A 27,163-nucleotide genomic window follows, 5' to 3' on the forward strand; every position below is an offset into this window, starting at 1 on the left:
GGCGTGAGTGGGTTCAAACATTCACTTTGTTTACATTAAACACACTGTATAGGTTAGCTTACTTTTTATTTTTTTCAATTATTTTAACAGCAGTTAAAACATTGACAAAACTGAAACAGGTGTGACTGGAAGGAATACTTTAAATGGCCCATTTTTAACAATTTTCTGATCTATGTTCTAATGTTGTTTCCTCATCACAAACAGACCTGGAGTTGAGTTTTGTTTCATTCACACATGTTTAACACACAAACCTGCATATTTAGGCTGAGTTTTTCTCTCATACTGAAAACACTCTGTTCCACCTTGTGATGTCATCATGTGGTAATACAGGAAGTGCTCCACTGTGTTTTTAAACTACATACACCTTCACTAGAATTGTTTGGATAATCTCAGCCCTGGAATTGTCAATCTCTACTGAACAAAAGGTTAAAAGTAGCTGTTAAATTGAAAACTACCACTTCATGACATCACAAGGTGGTATTTTGGTAGACAGACTAATAATAAAGTGTTACTCAAACATGTGTGAATGAAACAAAACACAAGCAAGTAACAACATTATAATGCGTCTTAAAGATCACAAGAATCCATTTTGTGTAATATAGAAATGTCCCAGAATGTGCCTGTAAATGTCTTGTTGTATCAAGTATCACACAAAATTGTTAATGGATAAAGTGATAATTGGACATTGAGAGAGAGCTGAGTATAGAGTGAACCTTTTAGCTCTTTTGGTCACTTTTGTTACTATGTGTATATTAAAAGACGCTGTACCTGATTTTGTTTGTGCCACAATAACATGAAATAAGAACTAGTTCATTTTACACAGTTTGTCCAGTTATTCCTCACCTATCTTATGCTTTCAGAGCATCCAAATGATTCACCATGAGTTTATAAGCACTTTTCACAACTCTGAGAGACCAGAGCGGAGTTTCGCTATCACAGGAAAGCTAACAACAACTAGCATGCTAACTGTGTACTTCCTGATTACCGGACAATAAAACGCTTCTAATTAGATGCAGACGGCGCACCTCAGAGGGAATCTCATTCATTTCAAAGGAGAATTTGGACATGTTTTGCCGCTAAATGTGAAATAAAGTAGGCTATGTGTATAGGATATGTGTAAAATGTTCTGTGTTTGTGCTACCAACAAACCAACACTGCCCCCTTTGTCTGGGAGGCTTTAAAACAGCTCTGTCGTCCATATACTGTAGAACTTACATGCGGTCAACATCAGCCCCATGCGAAATAATACAACCCCAATGACGATGATGGCGCCACGGCAACTTCCAGAATAACGTGAATATGGAAAAAAGATAAAAAATGAATGACCAAGTAGTGCAGATGTGTCTATCGAAAGCATTTGATTTGATGATAATGCTTTTTGCACAGTTATAACAATAGACTGGAATCGCACAGATCAGCAGCTGCTTAAACGCCATTTTCAGAACATAACTGTCTTCCGTTTGAAAGAGGTGTATTAATAGTTCTTTCCTGTTGTTCTTGGAGAGATATTTTCAGATTTAATCAGAGGATTGGACTCTTTTAGATCTGAAATAGCAAAGAGCCAAAATGACACATGCGTTTTTAGAATGTTAATCGACCTAGTTCTGAACTCATCTGATCTGATCTTATATTTGCCTGTCTGACTTTTCCGTAACAGGGAGGTCATTGTGATTTGACCGCATAACCAAAGTGTGTGAGAAATGTATTGCCCAAGGACACAACAACAAACAGACACTGAGGTTGAGACAGGTCAGAGATATATGGTAGAAATTGCTTTTAAAATGTCTAAATGTAGATGTTTAGACCTGGTTTATGGTTAATATCTCTGTAATTACTGGGCCTATCCACATGAAACAAAAAACTGGCACAAAGTTCAACACCATTTCTGTCAGCATAAATAAACTAAGTGATGTATTTTTTCATTATAGTATTAAAAAGTGATGACATATCTACACAGCCATCACAGCTGAAAGAACTTTAAAAGCCCTGTACCTGATTTTTTCTCATATATTTGCGCAAAATGTGTACAGATATATAGTATTAGCAGTATATTGTATAAGCAGCTCTTGAGGTCAAAATAAATCTGCTGCCTGCTGTCTGCATGTAATTATTAAGTGTTTTGTCCCATAATCAGGTAGTGTGTGTTAGCATGCTTGTTATTAGCTGTTAGCTGTACCGTGACGGGTTTACTGGTCTCTGAAAGTTGAGAAACGCGTCTCAGTATTAATCGTGGGGACTTTTCTTTGCAAAATCGTGGAGATTCTTGTTATTTTGGCTTGAGCTGTAGAAGGTTGAATAAGTCACTTCTATGGTAAATTATTTCTTCATTCTGCTGTTTATTTTGTTGCTACCTTTTAATGATACAGTCCATTTAAAAATGTTTGTATTGGGATCATCTTTCTGCATTTTAATTCTATGAGTGGCAGAAAATAGTTTCAATATTATCGTTTATTGCAATACATCCTAATATTCGTGTACGTATAATGTTCTAGTTTAGTGTAAATGTTTCAAAGGAAGCTCAAGATTGGTAAGAATAAACATTATCGGACAATAAAAGGCTTCTAATTAGATGCAGACAGCGCACATCAGACTTAAATTGACCTCGAGCTGCTTATACAATATATTTCAAATACTCAAATCTTGACTTTACTCGGCCCCGCCCACTTTTGTCTCTAAATGCTCCTAAAATGTGCTTTCTTTGTGGTGGCTCTTCCGATTAATTGGGAATCTCATTCATTTAAAAGAAGAATTTCGCCACGTTTTGCCATTAAAATATGAAATAAAGTAGTGTTGATTTGTGTACAATGTTCTATGTTCATGTGACCAACAAAGCAACACTGCCCCCTTTCTCTGGGAGGCTTTAAAACAGCTCTGTCCCTAAAGAACTTATGTGCGGTCAACATTCACCCCATGCAAATTAATACAGCCGCACCCATGGCAACTTCCGGTATGAGGTGAATATGGAAAAAAAAAATCTAGTGCAGGGCTTTTATATAATGCATTTTAACATATGAACATGATTTTGTAGATTGTAGGAGTCATAAATATTACAGCCAAAATGGACTAGAATGCTCCCAGTTTTAAAGGGATAGAACCCCCAGATCCCCAACAATTGCCATAAATCAACAAACTTGATAAATACAAGATGTTACGTTGCATTTACACCAGCAAACATCATCAATTATCAGTCATTACTGGCCTGGATTCGCTGTAGGTTAGTGTGCTGCTGTGTCGCTGTAGTCCTGTGTCTTGTCTTTTGTCTGTGTGAATGACTTCATAGGCGTCTGCTCTTTCATTCATAAAAAAACACTCACTACACACCAGCAAGACCATGTGACCAAGACGGGACAACAAGAGCAGGACTCAAGTGTACACCAGGGACGCACTGGCTCAAACATCAAAGCATGTTTTATCAATGCTTGTAATCCTTGTGCAAAACAGAAAGAACCAGTGTAGTCACGATACGAACACTGCAAACTGCATTTCACCAAGGAATAGACTCGATACTACGATTCTGATTCCGATACCACGATGATAATAAAAAACACTCTTTCCTTAGACAATAGAATGTGATTTTCCAGATTAAATGGTAGTACTTTCTTTCATTTTCGCATGTGTTAGCGTCACTACTTCCTGTCCTGTTTTATCTCTATGAGGTTTTTGCAGAGTCACGCTAAAATGATTAATTATTTAAGGATGAGGCAGTGGACAAGGTTAGGGGTCAGAGGTCAGAGGTTAGGTGGTTAGGGTCAGACAGTTGACAGGGAGGGGTGGATGTCACTGATAACCATGCTAACAAACATGCTAACAAACATGCTACAAACTACACAAATAAAATGCCTTCTGTGTTTAGAAAGAGACATGTTTGTGTCTCAATGCTAACACTAATGCTAATATTTTCAAGAATAATAAACATTAAAACAACACCACAAACTGAAGTATTCAACATATAGAAATATTTGGGTAGTTTTGAGTGTAATTAATTTGAATTGTTGTAGTTTATTTTACGTTTTCCGATTTTAATACAAGCGACTATTAACTTTGAGGCACTAAGCAATTATTTAAGTAACTAAATGTGTTTTCTGCAAAGAACAAAATATCCTGTTCCTATTCTTTATAAAATGTGCTAACGCTGTAGCTTAAACCTCACTCTGAAATGCATGGGATTCTTGTATTAAAGCTGCACTGTGTGACTTTTTAGTGAGGGTATACGCCACCTAAACGTCTAAATGTGATTCTATTGCTTTGCCTGGAATGTTACAGCATTAAACTTATCACAAGAAGACAAGTACATGACACCACCAGGCCAAGTTACAGGTCAGATCTGTGGAGAGGAAACACTGCTCGCAATAAGAATGCTGCGGAACATTTTACGCAAACTAAAAGTGTTCTTAAAGTGTTTTCTTGTATTTTATTGTTACATTTTATATAGGCCTATTTATATTGCTAACTTTTATGGGAACTTTTATCTTTTTATGATGTCGTTAATGACGCAATTCAGGATTAGCATGCGATGTTGCCTCCGGCCAAGTCAATCTTTAATAAATGTAATCCAATCTAAAACAAAGATATACAACATCTCCATGGAGACAAGCACTGTCGGAGATGCTACCTGAAAAGTTACACAGTGCAGCTTTAAATTAGCAGTTCATATTTCAGTGTTCTGACATATAGTAATACAAAAATGCGCTGATTTGACTGTTATTAATATTCATATCTTGATTTACAAACACAATAACAAAATACAACCACCAGGATCATGTAGAGCGGGTTAATACGAACATTTAAGATCAAAATGACGAGTCTGACAGCAGCAGTTACAGAGAGAGGGAACACAGTTTTTCAGTGTAAAGTGAATTGGAGCCAGAGTCAATGTCATGATCACTTTCTGTTTGGAACGTGGCAGCAAGCAGGTTAGCTATATCCATTTATATGCAGACTATGATCTTGTTCTGTTCAGTGTCCTTGGGTGTTTTGAAAGGCGCTTATAAATAAAATTTACTATTTATTATTATTATTAGTAGTAGTAGTAGTAGTATTTATTTATTTATTTATTTATTTTTATCTTAATTTTTTTGAAGTGGTATTTGGGAATTTTTACATATTTAAATCTGCACAGAGGCGTGTTTATGGTAGGCCTATCACGAAAACACATTTTGAAGTGAATATAGATACATAACAATAATATTGCAGCTCATTTATGCCACTGAAATACTAACCCAAGAGCGGATTTAAACCACAAAAACTATTCTACATCTACAATATTGTTAAAGATCATGAGCTGAAATCAATAAACAGCAGAATGAAACACTTTAGTTGTTAGTTTGCATCTGTAATGAGCCACACACAAGTTATTAATTCAACCTTTTAGGGCTTAAATCTTATCATATAGCAAAAAAAAAAAAAAAAAAAAAAAAGTCACAGTAGTGCAAAGAAAAAGTACACACGATAAATACAGACCCCCAAAATATAGTTCCATCTTTGATAAACTGAACGATGAGCTGATACAGTGATTGTCATGACAGGCCTATGTTAATGAGGCGTCTTGTGCAGTGTCTCGTTGGTCTTGTCCAGAGTGTGTCCTCCTTTGGGCTTTCTGTTGAACAGCTCTGATCAGTTTCTGACCTTTTCCTCTCAGCCCAAATTACCCCATTGTCCCGCTGTCGCCTGTGCTGTCCTCCCAAAGACACATCCAGATCCTGCCCACCCACCACCAGGGCTGAACCGTTTGGGAAAAGTATCTAATTGTGTCATGAGCGCTGTGATTACATTTGCAATTTATGTTTTGATAGTAGGATGGTGTTGAAAGTTCACATTTTAAACACGTCCAGGAGAAGTGACAAGGACGGAAAAGGGACTATGAACCGAGTAAACTAATATCACGTTTCAGAACCTGTTTGTACAGATTTAAACTACAGGATTAGCAGCTTTTATGCAGAAAAAGACTGGATATTTTGTTGTTTGTGGAGGAAAAATGATGAAACTTGTCCATTAAGTTGTCCATTCAAATTGCGATTTTGATTGAATTACAATTAATCTTGCAGCTCATGACCAAAACAGACCCCTCTCCTCCACTTTTAGCGTTCAAAATGGTGGAGGTAGAATGCATGAGGAATGTGTATATTGGGTATAACAGAATTTAAAAATGAACAAAAAACTACCACAAAACGCTGACGAAAGAGCTGATTGAAAATTGAAATGAGCGGGGGGTTTTTTATGTTTGAGAGAAGAACTAAAGCCTAAATATGCAGGGTTTGTCTGTTAAACATGTGTGAATGAAACGAAAAACACAACTGCAGGTCTGTTTGTGATGAGGAAACAACATTATTACACAGATCAGGAAAATGGACCGTTTAAAGCGCATAATAACTGTTATCTGCACTGAAATGGAGCAAAGAATCATGGTCCTTATAGTTCCCTGTGTTTTTGTCGCTGTTGCTACTACGAGACTTAAACAGGTACGATGCTTGGAAGCAGAATAAATGGAAATCTATCTCCTACATCTTCTTGTCCAACTTCCAGATTTGAATTTGTCATTTACTGTTTGGGTTCGTGTTAGATGCCTGTGTGTCTACGGCTGGGGCAGGCTCTTGTACTGTTGTAGTGAGCTTCATGTGCTTCTTGTGCAATCGTCCATTTCCTCTGACTCGGAGCGGACCACAGGACCACACAGTTTCCAGGAGAGTGTTGCTGCAGCCAGGGAATGAAATACACAAACAAAACTACATACCGGAAGTGTTCTGTGATAATAGCAGAGCTGGGGTGATATGACAGTTCTGATTAGATTTGAATGTTTTTGTTATCATTAAAGGGCCCATGTTACACTCTTTTCTAATCTGTTATAAGGCCGTTTCCTCATCACAAACAGACCTGGAGTTGTGTTTTTTTTGTTTTTGTTTCATTCACGCATGTTTAACGCACAAACCCTGCATAGTCTTCTCTCAAACTGAAAACACTCTGTTCCACCTTGTGATGTCATCAAGTGGTAATACAGGAAGTCCTTCACTGTGTTTTTAAACTCCACACACCTTCACTAGAATCATTTGGATGATTTCAGCCCTGGAATTGGCAATCTCTGCTGAACTAAAGGTAAAAGGTAGATGTGAACTTGAAAACTACCACTTCATGACATCACAAAGTGGAACAGAGCATTTTGAGCTTTGGAGATGTAGACAGACTAATAATAAAGTGTGACTCAAACATGTGTGAATGAAATAAAACACAACTCCAGGTTTGTTTTTGGGGTGATATAGGACCTTTAAAGTAACACACTATGGCATTAAAATTATATAACCATGGAGACAATCAGCTGAGGCGAGCTGACGGACACGTTTCTCAAGCTATTTTTAAGCAATAAAAACACTCATAATTAAATAATCCAAGATAATGCCATACCGTGGAAAGGTTAAGTCAAAGCAATAACATCTCCATGGATACAAACAGGAGGCAAAATCCATAGTGAGCCTTTAATAACAGGTCACATAAGTACAGCTATTGTTCCTCTTTTGTAGCATATGGACTTGCCACATGTCAAAATACTACAGTGTTTAGTATGGGCCCTGTTCATTGGCCTGCATAGTCACAGTAAAAACATGTTACGCCACCGGGTCAAAGGTCAACACGTCATTGTAGTGATGCACAGACACGCAAACATGGAGCATTTTAGTCTGAGTGCAGGTGGAGCAGGATGGATGGCTTCTGCGTTGAGGTTTGAGTCGAGTTCATTGGATTTGCTTCTGCTTCGAATCTGAAGGTATTTAGTGTTATCTGTAAATGTTGTTTAAATCAGACCTATTCTGCAAAATGGACTTTTCAGACCTTTTACCCATGTTATAGTTGTTTCCCTGCCATTTTCCCTCTGAAGTTGTATTTAGAGTGAGTCATGTTTGAGGAATCTTTGATCTCCTGTATTCAAGACGTCATTGCTCCGATCAACCCCTGTTTCCACTGCCACGATACACGCCCACTGTTATGAACGCACTTTTTTCTTCAGTTTTATTTTCTTAATCAGTGATACTCGTAGGATTCAGCAACATTATGGTACAAATGAAAAAAATCTGCAACTCACTACGTGCAGCTATCCAGAGGAGGCGGCGACAGCTCCACGGCGCTTTGTTGTGATGACGTTTACCGTGACATCGACTCTAGACACGGAACGATATTGAAATATTGTGTGACGATTATCATGGCCAAAATAATTGTGATTAACAATTATATCTCAATAATGATTAAAGTTGTTGTCATATCGATTGTTGTCATATCGTTTATTTAATATGAAAAATAAGTGGCTATTTGTTACTACTCATAGGCGTTGGTTTAGCTGCAAGATTAATCAAATCAATATGGCAATTTAAATGGGGACAATTAGCAAATCCCAAAGACTGCAGTTATTTCTGTTGTAATAAATCCTCTGTTATCAGCATATATTTTGTTCAGCTTTTTGGAACCAGTTTGACTCATAAAATTCGCCAGAGAAATGCGTTGGAATGGATTCAAACATGTTCAGGAATGTGTGTGTTTATCAGTTTGGCAGTTCATATTTCAGTTAATGGTCCTGGATGGTGCTATAGAATGTGCCCTGTGAACCAATTGTTATCACTATCACAAGATGTGCCAGAAAAACTCACTTCAAGACGCTGTGCTTGATATTTAAAATGCAGAAAACAGGACTGGTTCATTTTAAACAGTTTGCAGAGGTCCAAAGTTATTCCTCACTAACCGTATGTATTCTGAGCATCTTAAATATTCACCATGATGAGTTTATAAGCACTTTTCACAACTTTCAAAGGCCAAATTGGAGTTTTGCTGTCACTGTTTTGCTGATTATCAGACAATGCGAAACGCTTTATAATTAGATGCATTTCAGTTGTTTAAAGCTGAAAAGGTTATAAGCATGTATTTATGGTTTTAACTGTGACAGAAAGTGTACAAGGCTAGGCTAAGTTAGCATTAGCAGTGACCGGCAGTTAGTGACATATACACACCTGTAATCATATGTTATGTTAGATATTACAACATTATTTTCATATTTGATATATTTGCTCTAGCGCTGTGCTAGCTCGTATTGAGGAAGTAATGCAAAGGGGGAAATTATTTTTGGGCCCATGCGCCAATGAGCATGGCCATTGAAAAGAATATGATACCATCTTGGATTCTCCTTCCACATTTTATTACACTTCCATGGGTTTCTCTTGTTTGATGAAAAACAAAGCTAGAAATCAGCTGTGAAGTTTTCTGGTTGGACCCAGAAGTGATGTGATCACTTAACTCTTTTTTTTCTCTTTCCCGCAGCAGTCCTATGTGTCCTCCGGCCACCAGATGGCGCCCCCCAGTCCCAACACGAACAGCAGCAGTAACAGCAGTGGAGGGGGCGGGGAACAGCTGAGTAAGACTAACCTGTACATCCGCGGACTCCATCCAGGGACCACAGACCAAGACCTGGTTAAACTCTGCCAACCGTAAGTCCTACAGGGTCTCAGCATCTGGAGCTGGTTTCCTCCTCTGCCTTCCCACAATCCCTCTCTCCTTCGAGGAAAAGCGCCTGAAATTTAACAGGAAAAAATGCAGGTTACATCACTCCACCCATGTCCAATCCATTAGTGTTGTCACGATACTTGAATTTCAAGAACAACTATACGATCCAAGAACAATACTTTCATACACAAAATATTAGTAGTTTCTTTATTAAAGACACACTATGTAACACACCTGCTTGTGTCCATTGTGTCTTTGCCTGGAATGTTCACCACTATGGCATTAAACTAATTTATTGCCATGGAGACAACAAAGTGACACCAACAGAGAAAGTTACAGGTCAAATCTTGGGCAGCCCCACTTAAAGTAAGAATGTATTCAGGGTATTTTTAAATGGACATAGCTAACCTGCTAGCCACCGCGTTCTGAATAGGAAGTGAGCATGGATGCGCTTCCAGCTCCATTGATTCTGTCTCCAGTTCACTTTGCATTGAAAAACTGCAGCCCCTCTGTCTGTAACTGCTGCGGTCAGGCCTCGTCATTTTGGTTCTTAAAATGTTCATATCAACCTGCTCTACATGATCCTGGTGTTTTTATTTCGCTAACTGTGTCTGTAATCAAGATCTGAACATTAATAACAGACAAATCAGGCTCCTTTTTTTCCCGAGGTCACTCCAGCTAGCGTTAGTGCAGTGACTGTAAATGACTCCCAGGCAGTGTAAAGCTAAAAATAATGGGACTATTGTTGAAGAAGCTTGAGCTCCAGTGTTTAATCCGTCCCCATGTTTTAAACTTAAGGGGTTTGCGTGTTTGTTTGGTTAAATAAACCAAAGTCATCCGTCGAAGGAAAAAATTTCAGCCTTTTTTAACCAAAGGACTGAAAGATTGCCAATAACAGGGTCCCATAGAAATCCAAAAGTTTGTGTCTTTTACAATGATCAGCTATTAAAAACAATGACTAAAACATGACATCATCTGCTTCAGTTTCACTTCAAGTCAAGAGATTGTGCATAATACATGTTAAGAGTGCCCATTATGAGCGCAACAGGCAGTATAAAATGATTCTTTGTTGCTGTGACAATATGATCACATAAGAGTTTGTACATAGAGTTTTTTATCTTTGGGCAAACCTGGTAAATTCATGTTGACATTTTGTGTTAAAAAATTGAAAACAGGACTGATAAAATACTTTTTTTCAATATTTTGGGGATATATTTTGATTATCCCAGTGAGGAATATTTTTAAAAGAGATCTACTGAGCCGACAGCATGCGGTATTTGATGATGATGATGTTCTTTAAAGCAACCTACTTAAGGTTGCTGTAAACGTCGTTAAAGGGGCAGATGGGAATTAGCTCTTTCCAACCCATATATCAGCAAATCAGCAGAGTTGTTTACTCTATTAGGTCATTTAGATCAAAATTCCAATGCAAATGTCCAAAATATCATTTAATGATCCACGGGTGCCATAGATTAAGACTATATAGACTATACAGCAGACAAAAGCACAATAAGTCTTCTATACAGACTCTATATACATAATTTTGAAATATATCCCACCTCTATATTATCATTATACCAGTGTAGATTTTGGATTTGTTCGTATTTTGTGTTTATTTGTCTTTTTGTGATGGCAAGATTAAGAATATGTTGGACTAATATTGGCCAAAACTATCACTATATCTGCGTCACATAAGCGTCCAAAGCTGTATTGATTTTTTTCCTCACATAACAACAAAAATAACAACACATGACCGGATCTTCTTGTTTTGCTGTTTTTCCACCTTCAGAGAGTTCAAAGTTCACGAGAGACTGACTGCGTGACCTTCCTGTTACCTTTACACCCTCCGCTCCACGCCATAACACAACTGACAACGCCACTGGGGACTAAACACTACACTGACCGCGTTTAAAAACATTTTTCCCCAGCATGCTCTTGGGTTGAAAGTCTTTTTTTCAATAGGTTAGTTTCAGGTGACATCACAACAGTCAAAAGTGCACATTGAGCTGGAGGACACGTCACTTTCTGTGGTGGAGTTTGCTGTTTAACTGTCAGATTAGAGACTCGTTGACCTGGTTTATGGTTAATATCGCTGTATTATTAGTCTAGTATTAAAAAAGGTGGTGTCATACTTGGCATTTTCCAGAACATTATTGGCACAAGATAAAATATGGCACAATAGGCTCTGTGCACCGTGGCACGCTAGCTAGCTAGCTGTGTCTCAAAGCTAACAGTCACATAAATTATTAAAATTCTCAAATAATAATAACTCAAGTAATTAAAATAAAGACTACCCGATTATTTTTATATGTAGAATACTTCGGTTTGTGGCGTTGTTTTGGTATTTATGACCCTAACTCCCTAAATCTGACCCCTGAACCCTGACCCACCTGCAGCTCCCTGTCCACTGCCTGATCTTTAAATATTTATTAATTTTAGCGTAACTCGACAAAAACCTCATAGAGACAAAATTGGACAGGAAGTAGTGACGCTAACAGTGATGCTAACAGTGACGCTAACAGTGATGCTAACAGTGACGCTAACAGTGAGGCTAGCGGGCACATTTGTGCACAGAGCCAATTGTGCACCCAATCATGAAAGGTGTACTATATCACTCTTCTGACAGGGTCTGCCAACTTCTGGTCTCCATGAAGATGTTATTGCTTTATCTATAATGTCCCCCAATATGGCATTAACCTGTCCATAGAGATAAGCAAGCAATGCCAACCAGACCTAGTTATAGGTCAGATCTGTTGCAAAGCCAATTCTGCTCACAATAAATGTTTTTTAAAGGTATTCTGGGCATAACTGACAAGATGCAAGACAGACGTATTTAATGCCATACTGTGAAACATTCCTGGTAAAGCAATCACATCTTCATGAAGGTGTCTGAGTGGCGACTCCTCCACCACAAAACTTACATAGGGCATCTGTTTGTTCATTATTTCTTCTTAAAACTGAATGTCCCTTAGAGTTGTGAAGCCCCCTGCCCTCCATCTCAAAGTAATGTCTTGAACCAGCCCATTTCCCTACATAATTCTTGTCCGTCTGCAGACTTGCTCCGCTGCCCTGTCAACTTCTGCTTTTAATTCTTCCCTTCTTGGAACTGGCCTTCGACTTACAGAGCTTCTGAGAGGTTTATTTAAGTTCATGTCTATGTTTAGTCTCATTTAGGACAGATAGTTACGGATTCATTACTGGTTTAGTTTTGTAGTTACTGCAGATTCAGGCCTGGTATCGATTTGGTTTAGTTCTGAAAGTTTAAATTTTATTCAAACAGTATTTACAACCTGGTTTAGACCTGGTTTAGGGGCTGGTTTAGACCCGGTTTTAGACCTGGTTTAGGGCTGGTTTAGACCCGGTTTAGATCTGGTTTTGTCCTGATTTTGTCCTGGTTAGACTTGGTTTAGACCTGGTTTAGTCCTGGTTTTAGTCCCTGCTTTAGTCCTGGTTTAGACTTGGTTTAGACTTGGTTTAGACTTGGTTTTAGACTGTAGAGCTGCTTTAGACCTGGTTTAGTGCTGGTTTAGATCTGGTTTAGTCCTGCTTTAGTCCTGTTTTAGTCTTGGTTTAGTCCTGGTTTAGTCTTGCTTTAGTCCTGGTTTAGTCCTGGTTTCTTCCTGGTCTAGTCCTGATTTTAGGCTGCACTGACACATGTTTTGGATTGATCCTGGTTTGAGATTAGTTAAGTCCTAATGTGGAATTGGTTTGCTCCTTTGCTGCTTTAGTCCTGGTTTAGATCTCATTTAGTCCTGTGTTTGATCCCAGTTTAGTCCCACTTTAGTCCCAGTGAAATCCTGGTTTAGTCCTGGTTTAGTCCTGGTTTAGTCCTGGTTTAGTCCTGGTTTAGTCCTGGTGTACAGATGCTTTAGTTCAGATTTGGTTCTGATGTAAATGGGTTTTTTTTTGGGGTTTTTTGAGTAAGCTATCGTTCAACTTAAACCCTGGTCCATATCTACATATTTCTTACCATACCCATTATATTAATTCATTTAGATCCAAGTTAGTCCATATTTTTTATTGTGTAAGCTGACATGATGAACTTCTTTTTGTCTTCACCATGGCTGAGAAACGCTGGGACATACCCTGAAGCTAACATATGTAGCACTAAACGTAGCATCATTAGCTCTATATAAACACAGCTCCTCTGGTTCCTATTACACGGCGGGATGTAAAAGTGACGCGTAGTTACCATCTGAATATTTCCCATAAATCATTGGACATGAAAAGGAGCGCTCCGACCCTGATCCGGCCTGAATGCGGCGATTGTAAAGTTGACACAGTGAGGGATGAGTTCAGTCACATGCTTTTATGGAGGTTAAACCAGGACAACCAGAACGGCTGCCGTACCCAGGCTGCTATGGGCCGACTCACACACGCCCACTCACTTAAAGGGCCCATATTACGCTGTTTTCTGATCTATGTTATAATTCTCATCAAAAACACACCCAGAGTTGAGTTTTGTTTCATTCACACAAGTTTAAAACAAAAACCCTGCATAGTTAGGCTGAGTTCTTCTCTCAAACTAGAATTATTTTGGATATTTTCAGCCCTGGAATTGCCAATCTCTATTGAACAAAAGGTAAAATGCAGCTGCTAACTTGAAAATTACCACTTCATGACATCACAATGTGGAACAGAGCATTTTGAGCTTTGGAGATGTAGTAATACTAGTAATACTAGTATTACGCAAACATGTGTGAATGAAACAAAACACAACACCAAGTATGTTTTTGAGGAGGTAACAGCGTTATAACACGACTTAAAACTCACAAGAGTCAGTTTTGCGTAATATAGGACCTTTAAAATACACATGTTTTTCACATTTTATTTTTATTACTTGGATTCGTGGGATAGTAGTACCTGTCTTAAATATTTATCATACTTTTAAATCAGCCAAGTGACAGTTTGTGGGATAAAGTTCAGAAGAAAAGTACAAAAATACAGGAAGTAGTGGTGAGTACTAAAACAGAACACCTCCACCTATGTCTGGGATGTCCAAATTATGGCCCGGGGACCAAATGCAGCCTTTGGAGCTATTTTTGTTGGCTTTGCTGGATTATAAGCAGCAAATTCACACAGTTTTAAGTAATTTTGTCACAATTAACTCAACATCGTATTATGACACAGACCAAAAATAAATGTTCCAGTCTTTATTAGAGATTTGATGATGTGAGTAGTCTGTAAAACTATTTTTTATGTCTTTTATGCCTTTACAATTGCATAAGGCTGTAAACCTTTAGCCGATAGAGTTTTACTAGTTGTGTTAGTTGGCTTATTTTTTTATTTACATTATAAGGGTTTCTATGGACAGCAGCAGAATCGAAACGCTTTTAAATGATCTTGCTAAAGATCTGGGAGTGAATCACAACTTTAATCTACCTTTTTGTTTTTTTGTTTAGATATAAATACACCATTCTCTAGTACTTTTCTGTTTAAGTGGTTGTTTTTGAAGAACTGTTTAGTTTGCATTTTGAGTGCAGTTTGGGTTCTGGCTCCATCGACTCTGGCTCAAATTCATTTTACATTAGAAAACTGTGTCTTCTCTCTCAGTTACTGCTGCTGTCAGACTCATCATTTTGGTCTTAAATGTTTGTATTAACCCACTCGACATGCTCCTCGTGTTTATTTCGCAATTGTGTCTGTAAATCAAGATATGAACATTAATAACAGACTAATCAGGCGCCTTCTTTCCCAATGTCGCTCCTGCTACAGTGTTGCTAAGCGCCCGCTCCCTGTTAAACCAGCGGTGCAGGCAGGAAGAGGCGTTACCTTCAACAGCCTCGCATCAGATTGGCTCTTTGGTTGCTATGATACTCGCGGTCGGCATTCCAAATGTGGAATCGGCTCCAAATTCACCGCTGTAACTGCTAGCCTCGATGAGCTTCATTTGTTTGGAGCAGGACATACTTCTTTACACAGTCTGTGGGTCAGATACATGGTCAGATCATACAGTCTGAAAAGTTTAAAGATCTTTTGCCAAATGAGCCTAGTAATAACCTGATATGTTTGGAATATGGTTTGGGCAATATAAAAATTAGCATGAGTACTACAGCAGCCCCACTGACTCACACATCCAGTGCCAATGTTGTGTTTGGTTGTTGTTGAGCGGGTGTAAATCTTGTCATGAGAACTCGCCTTTGGACTGAAGTGTGCAACTCGAGTGAGGCTTTTTGGAGCACATTAAATATTCAGGCATCTGGTGTCAGTAACCGTAGCGACAGCCAAAGACCTAGAACTAGACCAGGACTAGACCAGGACTGAGGATCCAGTGGTGAGTGAGGGAATGCAACTGGAGGGGGGAGAGAGAGTTTGGACAAATTAAAATTACTACATTGGGACTAAACGAGGATCGAAACTTGGTCCAAATCAGTCTGAAGGTTTTGATACTAAAAAGTCACATTCACAGGACAGAAATGAACCTTTCCTGAATGATCTTGAGCTGTATCAGAACAAGTATAAGACACACAGAATAGTACCGTATTTTCCGGACTATACATCACTCCAGAGTATAAGTCGCACCAGCCAAAAATGCATAATAATGAAGAAAAAAAAACCATAAGTCGCACTGGACTATAAGTCGCATTTTTTGGGGAAATTTATTTTACAAAATCCGGGACCAAGAACAGACATTTTATCTTTAAAGGCAAATTATAATAATAATAAAATAGAGAACAACAGGCTGAAAAGCAGTACAGCACACTAACATAACACATTTATATTTATTCAGCTACATGATGTCTAATTCTAATGTTTATAAGTTGGCATCATTTCTATGTAAAACCTGGAAGAAGCGGCAGATGAGTTTGTTTAAATGAGTCTATTGGTTTTTGTAATATGTCTGGACTATTGTATTTTGTTAATGGTGTTTTATAAGCCCATGAAAGGGCTCCACATTCTTTGTACACAAGAAACAATAATCAAATCAAATCAATCAAAATCAATCATGAAGCATAGACAGAACTGAATAAATGTCTGGTTTGTTAACGTAAGATATTAACAGTTAATCAGAAAACTAAAGCATAAAAAACAAGCTAACAAGTTTACTCTGGATCTCACTCTAAATCACTAAATCCACTGAATTCCTCATCCTCGGTGTCACTTCTGAAAAACTTAAAACTATGAGAAAAACTTAACTGTGACTTATTGTCTGGAAAATACAGTATACACCCACGGACCACTATGGAACCCGCCTGGACTACTGAGGGATTAGACAGATATAAAGAAATATAGAAATAGAAAAGAAAGTACAGTGGTCGCTCGTTTATCACGGGGGTTACGTTCTAAAAATAGGCAAAATCCACGAAGTCATTACCTGTATTTTTATTATTATACATGTTCTAAGGCTGTAAAACCCCTCACCACACACTTTATACACTTTTCTCACACAGACACTAACATTTTCTCACATTTCTCTCTTGTTTAAACTCTCTCAAAGTTCAAATCTTCGTAGGCGCCTTTGTCGGTGCAGAACGTTTCATCGACATTGTGGGTTTTGTCGGGGAGAAAACTTGCAAACATACAGCACTTCAGAGTCACACTGTGATCCAACATTTATGTAAATTTGTCTGAACACATTCTGTACTGTACAGGAGACATGGCACAGAGGAGACTGATGGACAATGGTCTACAGTCCCTCAGCCAATCAGGACACAGAACACAATGCACGTTTTATACACTGTAAAAAGAGCATGCAAAATTACATTAAAAATCCACAAAACGAGACCGCGAAAGGTGAACCGCAATATAGTGAGAGATAACCATTTACCATTTAATGTTGAAAATCCACAGTACATTGTTGAAATAAAACTGAAAATAGTTTATTTGAGACTTGGAAAAATGTGTACACTTTATATATTTTGCCTAATTAAAACAAAAAAAAGAAAAAAAAGTTGTCGAGTTGTTGCTGCTTTGCCTGAAATGTTCCACAGTACGGCATTAAATGTATCGATCCCCATAGAGACAAGCAAATGATGCCTTCAGTTCAGGCCAAGTTACAGGTCAGATCTGAGCTGTGGAGAGGAGAAGTCACGTTTTAAAAGCATTTCTTAACAATAAAAGTATAAGTGAATACATGCAAAATAGATCTGTTTAATGCCGTACTGTGGAACATTCCAAGCAAAGCAATAACATGTTCATGAGACAGGCAGGTGGCGGATTCTCGACTAGAAAAGTTACATAGTGCATCTTTAGCTACTATATAGATATTTTTTGCTTTTGTTCTCATCCAGCTCAGAATCATTCTAAAGACATTCATTTCTGTTCGTGAATGTGTCTTTTTTTTAGTGTCGATACTTGTGAAAAAATGAGAGTCTAGCTTTGATACTAGTTTTAGTTTTTTGATTAGTATCTGATGTTCAAATAAAGTTGGACAGATATAATAGTATACAATTTAAAATCCCCAGTTCAGTTTGGGTAAAAAGCTATAGAGAGTCGAGAGAATTTGTGAGCGAAAGAGAGAGAGGGAGAGCAGGAGGTGTCAGGTTACAGTGTACATTCCTCGCAGACGCCATGTTGGCCAAACACAGCAGCACCGGACGCTCTGATTGGTCGATTCCTCAGACAAGAACAGGTCTATTATCCTCAGCTGCAGCCAGTCTGAGCTATGCACATAATATGAGGATGCATAAGCACTTCACACAGCTCGCATGGCCCTGTACCTGAGCTGGAAGTCTGGGGAAACATACGGCATTGTGGGTAGCCATTTATGTTTTAAAAATAGGCATCTGTTATAATATGAGCTGACAAACTAATGCAAGAATCACATTTCAGAACATGTTTGTACGGATTAAACTACAGGGTCAGCACTTTTTACCAGTGGTGGAAGAAGTACTCAGTTTTGTTACTTAAACACAAGTACAGATACACAAAAATAGTCAAGTAAAAGTATCACATGAAAAAAATCTACTTAAGTAAAAGTATTAAAGTACATGTTTAAAAATGTAAATATATATATATATTTCGTGCAGATTTTGAGTCTTAAAAAGCTTCAAATGTTGTGATTTTGATACAGATTTGAGATGAATTTTGTTCAACAGAAACAATTAAATCAATATTTTTTTTTCTGTTTTGATTTGTATTTTTTTGTTTTGCTCAAATTATGAACATTTTAAAAATAAACCCTCAGTCTTTTCAGCAGTAATAAAACATACTCTTACTTTTCAGTCCTGTTCAAAATGTAGTAGAGTAGAAAGTACAGATACTGCTCTCAAATGTAGTGAAGTAAAAGTAAAAAGTATCCACTGTAAAATGTACTTCAGTACAAATACCTAAAGATTTTACTTGAGTACAGTACTTTTACTTTATTATGTTCCACCACTGTTTTTGTACACAGAATAAACAGGATATTTTGTTGTTTGTGTCTTTTTGAGTTTGCAATTAATTTAAATTATGATTTTGTTTCAACCGCGATTAATCTAAACAAGACACAGGACTCATTAAAACTACAGAATTAGTATTTACAGACTTTGTAGGTTAAAGAAAGTTCATGTACGGCGCTGTATCTGATTTTTATCGTCTTTACAACATGAACAGTTTGCAGTGGTCCAAAGTTACTCCTCACTTACCTTATGCATTCAGAGCATCCTAAGTATTCACCATGATGAGTTTATAAGCACTTTTTACAACTCTCAGAAACCAGAGAGCTAAGTCTTGCTGTCACAGTAAAAATAGCAACAACTACTAGCATGCTAACACGCACTTCCTGATTATCGGATAATAAAAAGTGTTCGAATTAGACGTAGCTGACTTATTTTGGCCTAAAGAGCTGCTTATACAATACATCTGGACTGGGGCAGACACATTTTGCTCAAATACATGGAAAGAAACCCGGGACAGGCTCTTTAATACACATCTTCGTACATGGCAGTGGTGGAACGTGAAGTAAAAGTAGTAAAGTACTGTACTTAAGTACAAATTGGATACTTTCTACTTTTACTTCACTACATTTGAGAGCAGTACCTATACTTTCTACTCCACTACATTTTTCAAAATCTGAGCAAAATACTTCACTTTTACTCTTTTTACTATTTAAATAAACAGTTACTTCAATACTCAGTAGATTTTTCATGTGATACTTTTACTTGAGTATTTTTTTTGCTCTGGTATCAGTACTTTTACTCAAGTAACAAAATTGAGTACTTCTTCCATCACTGATACATTGGTTTTGATATGATTTTCTTATTGTACTGCAGATGTGAGTTACAACCAGTGAATATTTTTGAAATTTTATATATTTTCATGTCAACTATATCACAAATTCCACTGTTTAAAATTGAAATATAATCAGAATTAATAAAACCCCGCTCAGTGCCAAGTCTGTTCTGCTGCAAGCCTCTCCTATTACACTGCACCTTTATAGTTTTTACGACCTAATGTTACAAATACCTTCACTGACGCACATTGTTGTAGCATTTTTATAAGCAAACGCAACCTATTTTTCTCTTTCTCTACAAGCGTAAAGGTTCCAGTTTGTTTGAAAATGCCTGACGTTTTATAAAAAGATGCAAGACTTCTAGTTGGGATTTATATTTAAATGAAGTAGCTTTGAAAAAACTGTTAAAAAATACATCTCCAGATCTGTTTTTAGATCAGAGGTGCGTCAAAAAACAAAAGAAACAAGTTCCAAAGAGACGAGGGAGGGCGCAGAGTAAAGTGGCTCTTAACGAGACAGAAAATAGAAAGTGAATCGTTCCGAAGGCGTTGGCCATTTTGTACACGCATGTCGTTATGTTGACATATGGTTGGGTTACAATGCGTTGGTATGTGTTCTTTATAATTATGGTTTACTTTTTCTTCCAGGTATGGCAAAATCGTGTCGACCAAGGCCATCTTAGATAAAACCACCAATAAATGTAAAGGTGAGTATTGGGTAGATTTTTAAAAATGTATTTAAAGGTCCTGTATTACACAAAATGACTCATGTGAGCTTTAAGTCGTGTTATAATGCTGTTACGTCTTCAAAAAACACACCTGGAGTTGTGTTTTGTTTCATGCACACATTTGAGTACCCTTAAATTATTATTCTGTCGACATCTCCAAAGCTCAAAACGCTCTGTTCCACCTTGTGATGTCATGAAGTGGTAGTTTTCAAGTTAGCATTTACCTTTTTAGTTTTAGTTCTGTAGAGATTGGCAATTCCAGGGCTGAAATGATCCAAATGATTCTAGTGAAGGTGCATGGAGTTTAAAAACACAGTGGAGCACTTCCTGTATTACCACATGATGACATCACAAGGTGGAACAGAGTGTTAAGCAAGTGTGAATGAAACAAAACACAACTCCAGGCCTGTTTTGTGATGAGGAAACAACATTAGAACAGATCAGAAAATAGCGTAACATGGGCCCTTTAAGTGAGTTTTAGTGAAATTAAGTCAAACCTGTCACTTTAAAACTTTGCTGATGTAAATTCTGTTGTATTGCTCCAGGTTATGGCTTTGTGGATTTTGACAGTCCAGCCGCGGCGCAGAAAGCGGTCACAGCGCTAAAGTCCAGTGGGGTCCAAGCTCAGATGGCCAAAGTAAGTCTCTAACACACACACAGCTGCAGGATAGGTTGTAATACAGGGGACTCATTCAACTAATATGAACACAGTCAGTAAAAGCCAAAACTGGATAAAGAGTTGTAGGAATAAGATGAGAATAAGATATGCCTTTATTAGTCCCACAGTGGGGAAATTCCAGTATTGCACCGCACAGTTAAAGAACAGAAGGAAAATGGTACATGCAATAAAACAAGATAATAGATAAATAGTTTAAAATAATGTAAAAAATATACTTAAAAATAAACTAAAAATAGACTCTAATACAACATCTTCGTAAAGGGAATGAAGATGCTTCTTCAGTTCTGGTCAGATTACTGGTGGATACAGCAGACTGCGGCCCTGAGGAGCTCTCACGATGGTGTTGGTACATTCTCTTATGAAGTGGCTGTTTAGTTTCTCCAGTGTAACGCTCACTGCACTCTTCACTACACTGAACCTACACTGACCAGAACTGAAGAAGCGTTTTGGATGAGAGGTGAAACGTCATCACTCCTACAACTTTTTGTCCAGTTGCCAGATTTTATTTTGGCTTTTACTATGGATCCGACCTTGACGACTGAGGGATTACACAGATGTTATCACAGTTTTATAATAGGCCTGTCACAATAATAACTATATGGACTTATTCAACATATTATTAAAGGAACAGTCATCTTTGGGGGTCAGTATTTATGGAGGGAGCGTTTTCTTTGTAGTCATTGGGCATTTTTGGTTATTTTTGTTGACAAGATTTGAGTTGTACAAGATTATGAAGTATGAACTAAAATGACACAAACTATTGACTTAAGTGTTGCGAAGTTGAAAAAAATTGAGGCACTCAAAAAGTACAAAATAATTAAAAGCGTTTATGATCGCAAGGCCGCTAAAGTTAAAATCACTCCGACGTGTTTCGGTCCCAAAAATGATTGTTTCATGTGTCATGTACTGAATAAGGCGATGTAGTGACTGTTGTGAAAGGCCGAGTGGTCAGTCTGCAGAGCTGTGATGGAGGGAGGGGTCAGCGGTGGTGCGGGGGTCAGTGGTGGTGCAGCAGACAGTTAGATGGAGTTTATGAAGTTCCAGTGTCAGCCCCCAACCTGCTCCCACACCACGGACAATAACACTGCATTGTATCTGCCCCATTGACGCTGGCTTTAGTGGTACTTTGCCCTCTTTCCTCTCTCTCCTCTCCCCCTCTGCCCTCTCTCTCTCTCCCCTCTCCCCCCTTTGCCCTCTCTCCTCTCTCTCTCCCCTTTCCTCTTTCTCCTCTCTCTCTCTCCCCTCTTCCCCCCCTGCTCTCCCTGCTCTCTCTCTCCCCTGTTCACTCTGTCCTCTCCTCTCTCTTCACCCCTCCTCTCTCTTCTCTCTGCTCCTCTCTCTCCCCTCTCTCTCTAGAGTTGTGTTTTGTTTCATTCACACATGTTTAACACACAAACCCTGCATATTTAGGCTGATTTCTTCTCTCAAACTGAAAACACTCTATTCCACCTTGTGATGTCATCATGTGGTAATACAGGAAGTGCTCCACTGTGTTTTTAAACTCCAAAGACCTTCGCTAGAATCATTTGGATCATTTCAGTCCTGGAGTTGCCAATCTCTACTGAACTAAAGGAAAAAAGGAGCTGTTAACTTGAAAACACTTCATGACATCACAAGGTGGAACAGAGCATTTTGAGCTTTGGAGATGTAACAGACTAATAATAAAGTGTTACTCAAACATGTGTGAATGAAACAAAACACAACTCCAGGTCTGTTTTTGAGGAGGTAACAGCATTATACATATATATGTCTTAACGCTCATGAGAATCCATTTTGCTTAACATATTGCGTATATATTTAAACTACTTTGTATCAGTACCATTGTATCATAAAAATAAAAAATACCATGAGGAAAAAAAGGTCTTTTGGATAAAATTCAAATAGAATTAAAATTGTTAAGACATTTTCTGATCTGTAAGGGGCTATACTTGAATTTGGGAATGACTGCAATGAGATAAAGCTTCTGTGATATTGCATTACTGTAGTATTTGTAATTCTCTACTTGTAAGCCTTAAATCTGATCTGTACTTCCACTACCCTCATGTCCCGGTCCCTGTGAGGTGTTGATAGCCTCCATAAAGATAAATATACCCCCAGAGCTGTGGAGCTTCCATTAGGGCTGGGCCAGATGCCAAAAAAACAAAACAAAAAAAACAAAACATGATTTTGTTTGAGCTCGATCACGATTCCATTTTAGCACTATTAAGGTAAACTTAGTGGCTTTATATCGGTGTGGTCACAATACTAACATTTCAAACTCTATTTCGATACTTGATACCGATTCCAATACCACGAGTAGTTTATGTATCTTATACATGTTCTGATTCAGCTCAAAATCATTCTAAAGCTTCAGGAAAGGATAATTTCTGTCCTGTGAATGTGACTTTTTTGGTCTTGATACCTGCGAAAAATGAGTGTCTAGTTTCAGTACTTGTTTTAGTATCGATTAGCGTCTGATTTCGATACTTTTGACAACACTAGGCTCTCCTAGACTTTTGCATTTAAACCATATCCACCATGTCTGTTGCATCACTGCAGATTCCTGTATGTTTGACCTTGCATCAACACAAAATGGAGGAAAAGTTTCACTTCTGTAACAGTATCGATACTTGTTCAAATGAGTATCTAGTTTTAGTATCGATTAGCATGTGATTTTCAATACTTCTACCTACCTTAGAGGCAAGTATACCCCCCCCCCATCGTGTTGTGTATCGTCCGTAGAGATAAATATACCCCCTGCGGTTGGTGGGAGCCACTGGGTCACATCGGGCCAGGCCTTTGCAGCTCAGGTTCACCATGGAGAGAGCCGCTCCCTCCACACCCAGAGGAGCCGTCTGCACGCGGCCGGCTGCACAACAAAACAATGCTACGGTTATAAATAGCTCTGGTTCTTTGCTCTGGTCTCAGACGTCAGCTGATATATAAGGCACAAGCCGGAAAATCCAGCAGAAAAAACATCGACACGCCTCAGATCAGTTTAAACTTTCGGACAAGGAACAAGAATGCAACGAACACATCCCAAACATATTTCAGAGTTCATTCATGACTTTGATTTATGAGCTGATGTCATGATTTCAGACGGACGACTTGTTTATGTAACTCTGCTGGAGAGTTGCAGTTTTTGAAATAAAAAAAAAAAAAACTGAAAATCTACCAGGGTTTGGAGACACAAGTCATATTGATCGTATGCCAGCACATTTTAAAGATGCACTGTGTAAATTTTCTAGTGGGGGGTTTGCTGCAAGCTAGAAAATCTACCAGAAAAAAAACAGATTCAGTTGTAATTAATGCCAATCTGCCTCCAGTCTTGGGACAGTTTTGGCCAATTATCTGGTTAAACTGAAGACAAGGCTTTCTTTGAACACACGGCTAAATATGATTTCCTCTTTATACCAGAGTCAGTGAGAATGCTAATGCTAATGCTAACTACCGTGCAATATTTTTGTAGAACTGCACAGGTAGTCCTTGCTGTTATGCTAATGCTAATGCGAATGCTATTATGTGCAGGACTGTGGGAACTATCTTTAGTTATAAAATGTGCTATAAAAATAAAATTAGATCAGATCTGGCAGCAGTTAATCTCCATTCTCCATCACTACGCTGTGAGCATCACCATAGCAACGGGTAAACAAATGAACTACAGTTAGGAAGGACAAGCTTCAGCTAAAACAGAGCTAACCAACGCCTTGAACATCCAGGTTGCCAAATTTAAAAGTGACGTATTTTCAGTTAGACCACGGTTTCATCTAGGCGGAGTTCTTGTCTCAAACTGAAAACATTCTGTTCCACCTTGTGATGTCATCATGTGGTAAAACAGGAAGTGCTACACTGCGTTTTTAAACTCCATACACCTTCACTAGAATCATTTTGATAATTTTAGCTCCTGGAATTCCGAATCTCTACTGAACTAAAGGTAAAAGATAGATGTTAACTTGAAAACTACCACTTCATGACATCGCAAGTTGGAACAGAGCATTTTGAACATTGGAGATGTAGACAGGCGAAAAATAAAGGGTTACTCAAGCATGTGTGAATGAAACAAAACATTTTTAAACTACACTGCATCTGTATCATTGTATTAGAAATTTTAAAAAATACCATGAGGTGAAAAAGCTATTCACTATTTAAAAAAATTAATTAATAAAAAAATTCAAACACAAAATCTGCATATTTTTGTGAGGGAATGGGGACACACATTTCTATTTTGTTCTAATGATGTATCATTTTTTCAACTGAAGACACTTGTTCTTCAGATCAGTGGCTCCACTTCCACAAAATCATTCACTTGATATTTTTTGCAGATAAAAAAAGACTCAAACTTCATACCAGTTTCTTTTGGACAGCCTGTAGTTATAAAAATTAACCACAAACCAAACGGGAAAATTGTACCATAACTGTAATGTAATTCTGACCTGTCCTCCACCTCCTCCATCTTAAACTCTGGCTGTTGAAGAATGTTGTGATGCCACGTGATCGCATTTTGTTCATGCTCTAAAGTTCATTGAGGCTGTGCCAAACGGTCGAGTCACCTCCTCCACCTCCTCCACCTTAAACTGGTATGACACATGCTGGTATCTGCTGCAGGCATTTCACAGAAATTATTTTATGCCATTGTAAAAATGAGTAATCTTTGAGTAAACCAAATTTTATAATGGTAAATTGGCCTATTATAAAGCTATTTAAAAGATAAAAATGTGATTCATTTAACAAGCTTATAATTGTTTTGCAAAATGAAATGACTGTGAGCTGTCTGAGTATAATTATAATGGTCACGCACGGTCACGCTTTTCCACCTTCAAGACACTCAATTCACACATACATTCATACACTGGTGATGTTTATGTCGAGAGCGGGATTTGAACCGCCAACCTTCGGATCAAAGTGCAAACAGTCTATGAACTTTTTACCAATCGCAAAGCCAGAAGTACCACTGTTAGCATGCTAGTAGTTGTTACCATTTCAGCCTCCACTTTAGCTCCTGAAAGTTACAAAACGTGCTTATAAACTGTAATCAGAGGGGTAGTCATACTTGCATGTTATGAAGGGCGGGAGACATGTACGCTGTTGTTATATACTGTAAATTTTGGACTATAGAGTGCACCTGAATATAGACCACACCAGATAAATTTGAAAAGAAAAGCAATTTTGTACATATATAAGCTGCACCTGAATATAAGCCACAGGTTACAAATATGTTGTAACATGAGGTATTTATATAGAAAGACGGAACACTGAGTTTTTCTTGAGTTTTAATTTAAGACACGCTTTTTCCAAACTGTGCCTGAAAATCAGCACCAACATGCCATCAACATGGGATGAACATACCTGCATGTTTAGAAAATAAAACAGCAACAACACGGGCCATCTGCTTTTATTTCCTCTGAAAGCTTTTGTCGTCTTTTTACATTGATTAAGTTCTTCTGCCGCCTCCAACGTCGTACCATTGATCATTGAGGCCAAACTGCGTTGCAGTGGCTCTATTTCCTTCTTTGAGGCCAGATTGCTGCCTCTTATCTTAAAAGCTGTATCATTTGCATTTCTTTGTGTGTTTTCCATGATGAGGGTGTGTGCATGATGCGCAAAATGACAGTTCAGAATAAAAACTAGTGTATTCTTCAGCTCATAATCTTTTCCCACGTCTAATGCCAAAAGTGAGACAGACGTTAGCCAGTAAAAATCTATGAATTAGCCACAGCGTTGTTTTAACCACAGGGTTCAAAGCGTGAGAAAAAGTAGTGGCTTATAGTCCGAAATGAACAGTTCATGTTAAAGGCTCTATACCTGATTTTTCTTCCATATATATACTTATACATATATATATATATTGTATAAGCAGCTCTTGAGGTCAAAATAAGCCTGCTGTGTACTGTTTGCATCTAAGTACCATTTTACTGTGCGATAATCAGCAAGTGCACATTTAGCATACTACTTGTTGTTAGCTTTACCTTTACAGCAGAGAATGTGAAAATTGCATTGAGTAATTAGGACATTCAGGATCCTATTTGTTTTAATAGGAAAATCCTTGTTGATTGCAGTTCCCTGGTCTTCCTCCAATTGTTGCAGTCTGACAACCCAGTGTTGTGTAATCTTTATATCACTGCTTCCCTATGCCCACATTTACAATCAGAGA

At 38.0% G+C, this 27,163-nt stretch overlaps 1 protein-coding gene across 3 annotated transcripts in view; it reads left to right on the forward strand.

The window, feature by feature from the left end:
- rbms2a (RNA binding motif, single stranded interacting protein 2a) overlaps positions 1-27,163 on the forward strand; it is a 65,122-nt gene that overhangs the window by 12,723 nt on the left and 25,236 nt on the right. For 2 of the 3 annotated variants that reach the window (XM_033967388.2, XM_033967389.2), the window contains exons 2-4: positions 9,292-9,458; positions 20,275-20,333; positions 20,900-20,991. In XM_033967388.2, coding sequence (XP_033823279.1) covers positions 9,292-9,458; positions 20,275-20,333; positions 20,900-20,991 — 318 coding nt within the window. The remainder of the gene's footprint in view (positions 1-9,291; positions 9,459-20,274; positions 20,334-20,899; positions 20,992-27,163) is intronic. The other variant, XM_055222089.1, reaches the window with a different exon arrangement.

This window comes from Periophthalmus magnuspinnatus, chromosome 5 (assembly GCF_009829125.3).
Source record: "Periophthalmus magnuspinnatus isolate fPerMag1 chromosome 5, fPerMag1.2.pri, whole genome shotgun sequence".
In the NCBI taxonomy this organism is placed as follows: domain Eukaryota; kingdom Metazoa; phylum Chordata; class Actinopteri; order Gobiiformes; family Gobiidae; genus Periophthalmus; species Periophthalmus magnuspinnatus.